At 51.9% G+C, this 13,264-nt stretch overlaps 1 protein-coding gene and 1 long non-coding RNA gene across 4 annotated transcripts in view; one reads left to right on the top strand and one right to left on the bottom strand.

Moving 5' to 3' along the window:
• Sptbn2 (spectrin beta, non-erythrocytic 2) overlaps positions 1-12,245 on the bottom strand; it is a 41,310-nt gene extending 29,065 nt beyond the window's left edge. Inside the window, exons 1-2 of one of the 3 annotated variants that reach the window (XM_021152127.2) lie at positions 11,802-12,245; positions 4,597-4,775 (exon numbers count right to left, since the gene is read on the bottom strand). In XM_021152127.2, coding sequence (XP_021007786.1) covers positions 4,597-4,753 — 157 coding nt within the window. In that variant the 5' untranslated portion in view covers positions 4,754-4,775; positions 11,802-12,245. Of the gene's footprint in view, positions 1-2,013; positions 2,503-4,596; positions 4,776-11,144; positions 11,235-11,801 lie in introns of those variants that run through there. The other 2 variants (XM_029472463.1, XM_021152126.2) reach the window with 2 other exon arrangements.
• Positions 2,572-9,749, top strand: LOC115029981. The gene is made up of 2 exons (XR_003835556.1): positions 2,572-2,790; positions 9,125-9,749. It is a non-coding gene; the product is annotated as an uncharacterized LOC115029981 (long non-coding RNA).
• Positions 12,246-13,264: the final 1,019 nt, after the last annotated feature.

Below are 13,264 nucleotides of genomic sequence, written 5' to 3'. Positions count from 1 at the left end.
AAAAAAAAAAAAAAAAAAAAAGAATAAGAAAAAAAAAAGAAAAGAAAAGCCAAAAATAAAGGAGGAGGAGGAGGAGGGAGAAAAGGGAGAAGGAAACTGCTGGGGGGGGGGGGTTCTGGGATTAGACATCATGCTGTAATAGCATTGAAATACTGGGCAGCTTACTCGTGCCTCGGTTTCCCCATTTGTAGGATGAGCATATTACTTTCTACTTTATTGAGGCACTGACAATTAAATACATCTATCCGGTGCTCAGTGCAACCCGGCTCCCTCCTGGAGGAGCTTCCATAAGGGCTATTCCTCTTTCAGATGTGGACAGGGAGAAGGTGGAGCCTGTAAACATGGCAGCAGATCTCCCAGCTTCAGTGGGGAGCCCGTGTGGGTCTTTAAGGCCCTGAGCCATGTACAGAAAGGGTAAGCTACTCTTACCCTAAAGCAGAGTCACACGGTTGGCTGTAGAGGATCTAAATCTAGAACACCAATACCCCAAGATTAAGAAATAATGTGTAAGAATTTAGACTGGGCATGGTGGCACATGCCTTTAGTCTTGGGAGGCCTAGGCAGGAAGATCTCTGAATTCCAGATCAGCTAGGGTGGATCCCATCTCAAACAAACAAACAAACAAACAAAACCAAAAGAACAAAAAGAGCGGGGCATTGGTGGCACACACCTTTAATCCCAGCACTCGGGAGGCAGAGGCAGGCGGATTTCTGAGTTCGAGGCCAGCCTGGTCTACAGAGTGAATTCCAGGACAGCCAGGGCTACAGAGAAACCCTGTCTCAAAAAAAAGGGGGGGGGACAAAAAGAAATAATAACTTGCAGGTTCAAGGGAGCAGTTCAGGCAGAGTTGAGTACCAACCAAGAAAGACAGGCATAGTGGGGTGGCCTCACCCCCAGGGGAGCTCCTGACAAGGGATGCTGTCAGGTTGCACAGGAAACTGATGATTACAGACTTTGTAAATGTGGAGGGAGATGTAAGCTTTGTACTGTAAACTACTCTGGAGGCCTGGATCCCTGCCAGTTGTCCTTTGAGAGCTCCAAGTAAGGACCCAGCCCAAGTGGGAAGTGTAGAGTTGCATTTGTCCCCACCTCGGCCCCAGCACCTCAGACTCATCCCTTAATCTCACATTCCTGTGCACCTCCCTGATAGAGCAACCACACACCCAAGTCCATTCCTGACTTTCTCATCTCCAAGTCCTGTGCCTATGCCAAACCTGGGGTCCTAATCACCCATGGTGACTCTCCCTCTTTTAGGATCTCCAAGCCCTGTGAATGGAAGACAGCTTAAGTCATCTAGCCATTACTGAACCCAGGGAGACCTCCCTGATGCCCGGCCCACTGGTGTGAGGCATACAGGTAGACTAAAAATGGAAACTGTACCTAGAAAGACCTGGTAAATCCAGGCACTAAAGTGTAGCACCACAAGACACCCACAACATCCCTAAACACACATACCATGAAATAAACTTATTTGGGCCACGATGAACACTGCTGTTCAGGCATCTATGGGACCTGAGTACCAACCTCTCCTCCAACATAAGCCCCATTCTTCACACAGCTCCCTTCACACCCACTCACAAGCCCAGGAAAACATAAAAGCTCTAGGGCCTAGGCCTTGAGGCCACTGCCCTTCTCCCATTCCTTAACAAGGCCAGCATGACCAAACCATGAGGGTGAGCTGCCAGGGGAGAGTGCTGTGGCCTCTCTAGCTGAAGACATTAACCGTCCATCCACACCACCTTTGCACCCGGCAGGGCACCTCAAGGTCACACCCCTATGGCAGCCCTACTCCCCCCCAGTCTGATCCGGTGGGATTCCAGCTGTCCACATGCCTGCATTCTCTGGCACAATACTTTTAGTGATTCCCTCTTGGCTTCACCACGTTGTCCTCAACATAAACATTTGAGTCACAGAAAGAAAGCGGTAGGCATGGGTTCTGGGTCTGTGAGCTCTTCCTGCCCCAGGTTGGGCCCCTTTGGGCACACCAGGCCCCCTCTGTCCAGGAAAACTCACCTTGAAGCTGTTTGAAGCGTCCTTCCAGCACACTGGCGTACTGAGCAGGATTGATGAAGGCAGCTGGTGAGAGCAGGACGCCCCCAGGGTTCTGAGACCCTTCCACAGCCTCATAGTAAAACTCAGCAGCCCCGTTCAGGCCGTTCCCATGGACCCTGCCCACTCCGTTTGTACTCATGGTGCCTGCTTCTGCCTCCTACTCAGCCTGTGGCCCAGAGTCCATGCTCCCCTGCCGGGGCCGAGTGTGTATCCCCTGAGCCTGTTGCTGGGGGCGTCCAGAAAAAGGCTTCCTCCGTACCTGGCTGGGTGGAGTGGTTTCAAGGATGCTGGGAGTTTCAAGGAGTGGGGAAAAAGTTATGGGATGCCTCAGCTTCTGAGACAGTGAGTGGGGCACACCTGGTTGTAGGGAGAGGAGACAGAGGCAGCTCCAGACAAACAGGTCGGACAGTGGCGGGGGAGGGGCAGGCTGCCTAAGAGGCGGAGCCAGTTGGGGCATGGCCAGGCCCTGCAGGGGCGGAGGAGGGAGTTGCCAGCACCCAGAGACCTGTTCGTCAGGCTACTAGTTGCCCAAGACTAAGGGGAAACCTGCCAGAGGGGGCCCCAAAGCAAACTCCTGCTTTCAGAAGGTCTGCAGGTGGGCCAGCTTCTTTGGGCATCTCAGGGTGGGCTTGTTCCGGGATAGCTGAGCTTTGATCTCAGCCCTGAGAGCAGAGAACGCTGAAGCAAGGAGATTCAGGAAAAGCAGCCAGGTGTTGACCCCATGGCCTCCTCTGGGGAGTAAGTACTATGACTGCCCTCCAGGACCAGCCCTTTACCGCAGCCCACCAGCTCCTCAGTCAATACCCCAGCCCCTGGACACCCTAATACTGGGCACGTTATCAGGTGCCCTTCTTATCTCTTCCTAGGCCTCTGCTTCTGCCACTCTTAACCTACGCTTGTTCCTCCTCGTTTTAATTATTTAGGGTTTATTTGGCACCTACTGAGTGAGTGGCACTGTACAAAGCCATGGCCATTCACAGATGCCTCTCCAGGGGAATAAACACTCAGTGAGAGCACTGCGTGTGCATGTGCGCGTGAGCATGCACTGTAACAGTTCTGATTGGTACAGGTCTTCTGTGCAGAGTTTGACAGTATTGGGAGGTATGTGTCAAATGCTCGGGCATGGTAGCAGTACTGAGTGGTATGTGGCATGCTCACAGACGTAGTGAGAGTTTTGGGTAGCACCTGTCATATGAACTAGACTTGGCAAATTTACTGGGTGGCATGTAGCATGTGCACATAGATCTCATGATCACACTGGTTGGCATGTGACCCGTACTGACACAGTGACAGTTCTGGGAGTTATGTGTCACTGTAGATACCGTGAACGTTTGGGGTAGTATGTGCCCCATTAACATCAATGAGAGTGAGCGGATAGAGGATTCCCGAATCTAAATCCAGGCTGCCAGGCACACTTCTCCAACAGCGGTGACATTTTCCATGCCCCACGTTTTCTGTCTTCCCTGAGCTACTGAAGTACTAATATGAGTATTTCATCAGCCGGTTTCCAGTCCCAGCTAGGAAAATGCCAGGAGAAAGTGACCCATGAACCCCACAAGCTGGAACCATTGTCTGATGCTGGGCTGACTGAGTATAGCTTCCTGGGAAAGCTTTTTAGAGTCCTGAGTTTCTGGACTACATGTCTTTCTTGAGAACTGGTATTTGTAAAAATCCTCTGGGCCTCCAAAACTCTTCTGCTGGGAGCGCCCCACTGGGAAATCACTCCCTAAGTGGAAGTAATGAGGAATAAGCTCCCATAGTGGAACTGGCTGGGCCACGGGCAGGTCACTGGGAGGGTGGGATAAATGTGGAAGGCAGCCTGGGTGGGTGGCCTTAGGGTGTGTAGGTGAGTCAATCCCAAAACAGCCACAGGCTGCTGGTGGTGTCAGGTGGCAGCTGCACTCCTGTTGCTATGACCACTTACCCCCCCCCGCCCCCCCAGGCAGGAGGCCAGTCAGACTGGTTTGTTTGTCCCAGCTCAGCCAAGGGGAGAGCCCTGGCCATAGGGGAGGGCAGGGGCCAAGGGGATGGGTGGAGCACAAGCCCTGAGAGAATGGGAGGGCAGCTGCTGAGAGAACAGCTTCAGGGAACAGGTAAATAAAATAACTGGAGTCTCCCCAGCAGGTAGGAGGGCGGGGAGAGTGCCAGGAAGATAATGAGCCAGGAGTGGAACAGCTGTGGGAAACGTTGGGAGGGGAGGGGAGAGAGAGGTGGATGGGGACAGAAGTGACAACTAGAGAAATAAAGGCAAAGCACTGCGGGGCAGAGACCTGATGCAGGTAGATGCTCATCTACCCAGCTGGCTCCTTCCAGGGGTCAATGTGTGTGGCGTCGCCAGGCTAGAGGAGAAGGAAACTAGGGGGTGTTGTACACTGCATGGGGTTTGTCCTTGAGGTTGGACCTGGTGGCCAGGGGTCGGTGCCTGTTTCTTCAGAGCAGCAGCTTAGAGACCGAGGCAAGTCTTCCCACAAAGACAGAGGATTCTCCATCGCAAGCTCATAAACCCATCTCTACCAATCCTTCGCCTCCCTGCCCCTCCCTTACCTGCCAGGGCCTTGATCCTGGACCTCTCAAAGAGGCGGGCCGAACTGCTGTCATTGTCCCAGTCTGAGTCAGGCAGGTCCCAGCGGTTGTTGATGTCACTGTACTGGCCCTGGATCTCCAAGCTGTCAAAGTCAGTGGGTGACAGAGTGCTGCTCATGGTGGTGGGTGGCTTCCTGTTCCTGCAAAAAGACGTGGCTGATGAGCAGCGCGCAGGGGGGGCGGGGGGAGGGGCGGCTGAGCCGCCGCTCACCTTTCTTCTGCTTTTTGTTTGGATTTTTCAAGACATGGCTTATCTCTGTAGCCATGCCTGTCCTGGAACTTGCTTTGTAGACCAAACTGACCTTAAACTTCAGGGATTCCCCTGCCTCTGCCTCCCACGTGCTGGGACTGAAGGTGTGCACCACCATGCCTGGGCTATCATGTTCTTCTATCTGCTTGCCCTAGCTCTCCATGGCTTTGCTGGGGCCAGAGGTTTTCTTTTGTTGGTGAAAAAAAAAAAATCAGCCCCCAGTGGAAAGCCACCCTGAGGGAGTGGCTAGACAGGAATGAGGAGAGACAGATGCACTTGAAGGAAGGAAAGCAGATAGGCAGGAAGGAAGGAAACGAAACATTGGCGCCCGTAAGGGCTTCAAGGGCCACAGGCCAGAGCTCCATAGGACAGAGCTAAAGGGAGACACGCAGGACTCAGGGTCGCGCACACAGCAGCTCTAAGATGACGGTTTCAGACTGCAGTTCTACTCTCGTTCTGAGTCTTCCTCTGAGAACCTGGAAAGTAAAGACCCAGATTCTGCTCCAGAGCTGAGGTAAATGACCACAGAAGCATAAAGATGGCCGCACGGAGACAGGCACGGACCAAATGTCTAGGTGTTCATAGGGGACAAGGCATGGCTCTTACCTCTAGGGATTTTCTGTTGCTACAGAAAAGGCTTCCTAAGTTCTTAACAAGTGTCAGTTGTGCCGCGTGTCCTGTCACTCATGAGCAGAGGGCCTCCCCTGACTCATAGATGAAGTAGCCACGCTGCTGCTGCTGCTGTTAACCCACCGGCTCAGGGTTATTTGGCTCAAAGCTACATACTGGGTTTTGAAGCAAGGTTCTTTCTGACTTAAAAAAATTTTTTTCAATTTTGTTTTATGAATATGAAAGTTTTGCTCTGTGTGTACCTGTGTGTGCTTGCATGTGCACCATGCGTTTGCCTGGTGCCCAGTGAGGCCAAACGAGGATGCTAGATTCACTGAAACTGAACTCACAGACGGTTGTGAGCTGACATGTGGGTGTTGGGAATTGAACCTGGGTCCTCTGACAGAACCACCACTGCTTTTGACCACTGAGCCATCTTTCTCTTTCATCAACGCCTCTGACTGATACAGAGAACATCTCCCTGACCTTCCCAGAGCCTTTCAGCAGTGCCCTGAGGGACCGGCACTCATCTCTGCCTTCTTCTATGGCCAGGATATGGTGTCTGAATCATGCATGCTTGCCAGTACTGTTTATGACCTTAACTTAAGCAAACACACTCTGCCCTCACATGAGCTTCAGGTTAGCTGCTGGAGATTTTTTTCTGAAAGTCTGTTAGGTTCAAAGTTCTTGTGCAATACAACATTTAGTAGCCAATCAAGGGGATGGGGGTAGAGAGGTGTAAACCTTAACTGAACTCTAAATCCTACATTTCTCACTCTCCTAATATCCCTTCAAGTATTTAAACTCACGAACTACTTCCTAGGCAAGGACTATGACCTTGGCGATACTCGATCTGGGAAGAAGGAAAAGCTGCTGGTGTGGTCTGGGGAAGGCTGGCTGGGACGGTCGAGACCTTGGTGGGGAGGGTGGTGTGTTCACATGGGCACACAGGATTTGCCTGCTATGATTTGCTGGTTCCAAAGAGCTGAGCCTGGTCTTCTTTAAGGGCTGCCCACCTGATTCACACCAGGGTTTACCTGGGAGTGGCATGACAATGGCGTGTTCTAGTTTCCTTTCCGTTGCTGTGATAAAACCCTCTGACCAAAATCAACTTTGGGGAGGATTTATTTGGCTTATAAATTTCAAGTCATAGTCCATCACTGAGGGAAGTCAGAGCAGCAATTCCTGCTTCTCTCTCTCTCTCTCTCTCTCTCTTTCTTTTTTTCTTGCAATAGCGCAAGACCACTCAGGGAAAGATGCCACCCCCAGTGGACAGAGGCCTCTCACTCAATGAATAATCTGGACAATCCCCCACAGACATGTCCACAGGCCAGGCTGCTCTAGGCTTTCCTCTCAGATGACAGATAAAGCTAAGGAGGCCAGTTTGTAAAGAACAAAGGTCTCTGGTCCCTAGATTTGGGTCTTTGTTACCCTATAGACAAAGAGCTTAGTTTCCACTAGGAAACTTCCTTTCCCATCATTTTCTACCAATGGAGTCACTGGATTTGCTCTGTAAATATTTATATAAAACTAAATTGTAGGGCAGAGTTGAACCACCCTGAGCGAAGAGCACTGTAAGCCTGGCGTGACCCGGGCCAGCCACCCAACAGTTTTGGTTTTGAACAAGAAACTCGAGTCTGACTAGGAAGCACTGCCCTCAGCCCACTGTGTGTGGAGTTAAAAGTCTCCCAACTCGAGGCGACTCAGCTCAGCTAAGGGAAGGGAGTTAGAACACAGGTCTTCCGGCAGAATCACTCCCACTAAGACACCCAGTTTTCCTCATTAGGTTTTTGTTTGTTTGTTTGTTTTTGGTTTTTTCGAGACAGGGTTTCTCTGTGTAGCCCTGGTTGTCCTGGAACTCACTCTGTAGACCAGGCTGGCCTCGAACTCAGAAATCCATTGCCTCTGCCTTCCAAGTGCTGGGATCAAAGGTGTGTGCCACCACTGCCCTCCTCATTAGTTTTACTATTTGCCTTTTATAGGATAAAGCCTCCTACAAACCCACTAAACCAGCCCCCAGGGTTGATTTTTTGTTGGTGTTTTTTTGCTGCCAACGGATTCCTTTAGGTAGGGAAGTGCTGCCAACTTCTCTGCAGACCCCACCATGCCCCTTTGCTCCTCTCAGAACCCACTAATGTCCAGGCCTGGTATCCTGACCTTCCAGGGATGTGTGGCTGGGAAGGTCTTGCTGGAGCCTATGCCCATCTAAGTACGGCTGGGTACAGACTGCTTGGCTATGGGCTGGTCCTACAGGCAGCTGACCCTCTCTCACCTTCCTCCATTGACACTGGTTTGAAGAATTAGAAACCCTATTTCCAGCCGGGCGGTGGTGGCACACGCCTTTAATCCCAGCACTTGGGAGGCAGAGGCAGGCGGATTTCTGAGTTTGAGGCCAGCCTGGTCTACAGAGTGAGTTCCAGNCCTTTAATCCCAGCACTTGGGAGGCAGAGGCAGGCGGATTTCTGAGTTTGAGGCCAGCCTGGTCTACAGAGTGAGTTCCAGGACAGCCAGGGCTATACAAAAAAAGAAAAAGAAAAAAAGAAAAAAAAAAAAGAAAGAAACCCTATTTCCTGGCCTGCCTTGCCTTCTCTGTAATTCTGGGGGAGAACATCTGGAGCTAGAGTCTCACTAAATGGAAAACAGAACATTAGAATGCTCTTCTTCGCAGGTCAAGGCTAGGGCTTCACATGCTTTGGCACCTGAATCTCCAAGCATCATGACACAGATGAAGAGTTAACACGGCACAGGTGACCTCAAAGTCACAGACCACCCCCCAGGGTCATGCGGCGCCTCCATAGGGTTTATTCCAATAGATCACAGGACAATACGAGGTGGAACTGCTCAGCACGGCGGCTCTGAGGCCCTGTGTGTGTCTTGACAGTTTCTAGGCGGCCCAGCTTTACCCTAGCCATCCTCCTCCACAATCTATTGCCTGTGTTCTAACAATCACCGTCTCCATGGCTTTCTGCTTGAGTCTTCCTACCTCGATTGTCCCTTAAGTATGACCTGGATCTCCATGCTCACACGTCGAGCAAACCCCAAGCCCCATACTGTCTTTCCCCTTCAATGGCGAATCCTCAATTTTATTCTCCTCCAAGGATTCATTAACTCTGGCAAAAGGGAGGCGCCACCATTAATCCAGATTACAGTTCTGCATTCCCTCATTCTTAACCAGTGACCTCAGTCCGGCCCCAAGAAGCTTATGTGGTTAGTGTCAGAACAGTGTTAGCTCCCACTAGCTTCAGGCTAGAGGTCTTGCTGGAGCCTATGCCCACCCAAGTACAGCTGGGTTCAGACTGCTTAGCTATGGGTTTGTCCTGCAGGCAGCTGACCCTCTCTCACGTTCCTCCATTGACACTAGTTTGAAAAATCAGAAAGCCTATTTCCTGCCCTGCCTTGCTGTCTAGTTCCCCCACTCTTTACCTCCCTCCTCTGGGCTTCATTTAGCACTCTGCACGCAGCTGTTACTGTGCTCAACACAGTTATGACCATTAGTTGTTTATGTGTCTCTGCTTGTTCCACTTTTAACTTCTTGAGAACTGGAGTATTGGTCACTCAGCAGAACAGGTATTCAATAAAGAGGTATCACAGGAATTTCCCATGATTCACTGAATCAATGTCTTTCTTAAGGATGAAGAGAAGGCTCGTGGAGAGAATGATGACAGGAGGAGGAAAGACCTGCTTCTCAGCTGGAGGACTTTCAGGGCTAAGCACTAGCATGGACCAAGGAGTCACAAATACAAACCACGTGACCTGAGTGCTGGGCCACTGAGACAGATCAGGCTTAGCACATCTGGAATGGGCAGCACATCTGGAATGGGCAGCACATCTGGAATGGGCTTGGGATTTTCATTCCCAGGCAGCTCAGGGAGGACCACTAATGGCCAAAGATGACAAGCAAGCAGCTGGGACCACTTAGGGACCTCTGAGAGCTGCAAAAGCACAGAGTGTCTGGGGTGAGTGTGTCTGTGGGTGGCTTCCCTGTGTGTGCAGGCTAAATGAAATACCTCTTCTCACTCAGGACAGGAGCAAAAGCCCCAGGCCAGGACAGAGGGAAGATGGAGCAGGCTCTAGAGCTCATCAAACGGAACTGACAACTAGAGGAAGGTCTGCAGGGCTTGACAGCCTCTGGAAACCAAAGCTGAATAAATGACCAGAGGGTGAATAATACATTAGGGCAGATGGGGACTGTGGCAAAGTTAAAAATCTCATTTGACTCAAAGTATAAATGGATGGATTGGCATGGAGAAAAAAAGAAAAGAGAATCACAGTGAAACCCAGGGTGCTTTAAAAAGCAAGAGAAAGATGCATCACAGCAAGGAACAGGAGAAAAAAAAAAAACCAACAAAAAAAAACCAACCCAACCCTTCCCCAGTCAGTGAGAAATGTGGGAGCTGGGCTGAAGACACTGAGACTTTCATTTTCTCCTTTAGAATTTGATATTTAGGCTGAGCATGGTGTTGCACACATGTTATCTCCGCACCCAAACCACTGGCAGGAAAATTACCTGGTCTAAAAATAAATAAATAAATGAAAAATCCTTCACCCGGGGCATAATTATTCAGACTCACTTCCCCTCGCTTGCCACCCCCGTCGCTAAGCTTGAGCTGACATCAGTTTCTTTACCGGAAAAGTCTAAGCTCCATCTTAGCTTTTCCTTCACCCCCCCCCCTCCATCCTGTGCTCCTCTCAACATGCCGAGAGGCTGCCCGGTACTCAAGCTGAGATACACACGTACACATATGAAACTCACTCTTCTCTCCTCACCCTCAAGAGAAACTGGGTGGCGGATATCTACTGACAATACCTACAAACACAGGCTCTCAAAATTGGAATTGTAATGGGGGAAGACGGCTGAGAAACAGCCCACAGAGAAATCAAACCTGCATCTCAGACAAGCATGCAGTGTCATGCATGGGCTCCTGGGGTGCAGGAGTCTGGAGCCAAAGTGGATGGTGTTTATGGAATGTGGAGCTTGAATTGGAACCCCAGTCAGGCAGCCTTGCTGGGTAGTTGTGTGACAGGCAGAATCCACAGGCCTGTAAATGTCCAGGGGCCCCAGAAACACCTTACACAACACTTCCTCACTGCCCGAAGAGGTTTTATCCTCTCAAGCAGCTACAGCCATTTCCACCAACCGTGTCCACTTCTCTTATCAATGAGAGCCCTAAAAGGCAACATGGAGCTATAGCTACCACAGTGGGGAGGAAAAGCCCACGCAGCCCCATAGCCAGCTGCCAACAAGCTGCGGAGCTAGATGAAGCTGGGTATTCACAGGCCCCAGGCAGACCTAGTGCGTCCCCAGTCCCACTACCAGCACTGGCCGGTCCGCCGCAGGAACCGACGCACCGCTAAGAACATGCGCTGCCAGAAGCGCTCCGAGCCCAGGCGACCCCGATCCATCAGCGCGTCTGTCAGCCCAACTCTTCCAGACTCTTCTCTGCGCTCCATAGAGGTCCGCGTGCCCCAAGCCTCGGCCCCCAGAATCTTCACAGTGATACCTGGGTGGCCCGCACGGGACCCGGGCACTCGGCGTCGCATCCTCCCTCCTGAGCTCCCCGGGACCGACCCCACCGCCTGCACGCGGCCGCACAAAGCGCGCCTCCTTGCCGGCCGGGACAAAGCGGGCCGGGGCGCCGGCTGCACCTACCTGGGTGCGGAGCGCCTGCCGGGCACCGGGAGCGCGGCTAGCGGGGGCACACTTGTCGCCGCGCCCACAGCCCGGTCGCGAGGGGTGGTTGCGGGAGGTTACTGGTGGCGGTGGCGGGGCGGCCCGGGGCGCACGGCAGGAGGGCGCTGTCACAGGGCGCGAGCGGCGCGGGGGGCGCGCGGGGCCGGCGGCCGCGGGGCGCGTGGCGGCTGCGCGCGGGCGCGAGCGGCGGGACTGCGGCGCCGCGGAAGGAGGACAATAGCCTCCCCCTGCCGCAGGCCGTCGGCTCCCGCGGGAGGCCGGGGACCATCTGGAGCTCGCGGCCCCGCGGGGCTTGGGGCGGGGCGCGAGTCATCCCCCTCCCCACCCGGCGTCATGGCAACCGCGGCCCCTCTAGGTTCCTGCAGTAGTTCTCCGGTAGGGGGTCTCTGACCTTCCCCGGGGCAAACGCTCCTTCGCCAGTTCTCGACCCCCCACTGTCTTCCGCGTGGATGCCCCGATTGACCCCCACCTTCCGGTCCTCGCCAGCCCCGCGACACCCTTGGGCGTCTGGGTACCACCCACAGTTAACCAGGCGTATTCTTCCCAGTTTGGAATTCCACCTTTGTCTCTGTTGCGCCTTTGCCTGGATGTGCAACCCCTTTAAATGTCACTTACCTCCGAGGTTTCCCCGAGATGCGGCCTCCGTTTCCTTTTCAAAGGTCCCTTTTGGGGCACCTCCAGGCCATCTCGCTTAAGCGTTTCTCTCTGCCTTGCCCCCTTTCTCTCGTCCTCCTTCCGGCAGGTAGGCTGGCCCGCTTTCCAAAAGCATCTCCATGGTGCTCCTGGAGATTCGCCTTCTCACAAATCAGATTCTCGGAACCGTCATCACAGCGGCTCCTCAGCTCCTCTCATTTATCAACCAGGAGAATTCCGGCCTAGTCACTGTCTTAAGGGGGTTGGGGGCAGGGATGGACATTTCTAGTCCTAGCACGGCCGGGTTTCTTCCTGGTTTATTAGCAGCTGAGTGGTCTACGGTTTAATGGCATTAACCAAGGTGAGCTGCTATCTGCCTAGGAGAGGAAGGAAATATGCCCAAATCAGAGCAAATGCACAGAGTGGGTGCTAGCAGTGGGTGCTAAAAGTGCGTTATGTCATGTGACACTCCCACCCCCACTCCAGCTCTGAAAGTACTGTTCTTCCAGATTGGAGAGCTAAGTAAGCTCAGGGAGGAACCAGAAGGGAAAAAAAGATGGATTTTGTAGCGAGCCTTTGGGTTCTATACTCCTGAGCAGAGCTAGGCCCTTTCATACACTGGGAATGCCTGAGATGGACAAGAAAGGACCACGAAAAGAATGTTCTTTATTGAGCTTAGGGTATTAAAATAGCTTTATCGTTAACTAAATTTTACCATTTTGCTTCTTTCTGGGAAGGTGTGCATATCTAAACAGCTACATGTGATGGCACTGCTTTCCAGGTATGATTTTTCACAGAGTAAAATCACTGTGTTCAATGTAGTTTTAAAAATCTGTAAAGTAAACCAAAACCTTGCTACCACCACCAAACAGTTCCATTGTTTTATTTACCTGGCCCTGGTTTTCCTCGTGTATAAAGTGGGCTGGGGAGGGACTGGGGAGTTTTGTTAAACTGCTAATCAGATCTGAGATTCTATCATTGAACGGGAATTTAGCCTTCCGTAAACTGTATTTCAGGGTGTTTATGATTTTTAAAAAGTCACTTGTATAGAATGTGCTACACCTTTAATCCCAGAGTTCAGAAAGAGGCAGAGACAAGCAAATCCCGAGTTCAAAGCCAGCCTGCTCTACATGGGAATTCCAGGCCAGCCAAGAATTTGTAATTACAAACAAAACAAAAAGACTACCTCACTCCATCCAGCAGTGTAAACACAAGCTTCTCCTGACCCCAGAGTCGGAGTAGTGTTCAGGACTAGGCCAAGCTGAACATGATAGTCGTCATGGAAACATGGCCAGGAGACACAAGATGGGAATCAGCTCAGCATCAGGCAAACTGCAAACCTTTCATTGCTGTGCCTCACCATTCTGGGAACTGAGGGTCTCAGAGACAGTCTGTTAGGTTAGAGTAGGCAAGGGTGATATTAGGTCTTGTGATTGACCTAAAGA

The sequence above is a fragment of the Mus caroli genome, chromosome 19 (assembly GCF_900094665.2).
Source record: "Mus caroli chromosome 19, CAROLI_EIJ_v1.1, whole genome shotgun sequence".
Lineage (NCBI taxonomy): Eukaryota > Metazoa > Chordata > Mammalia > Rodentia > Muridae > Mus > Mus caroli.
This window is presented reverse-complemented; position numbering and strand designations above follow the sequence as displayed.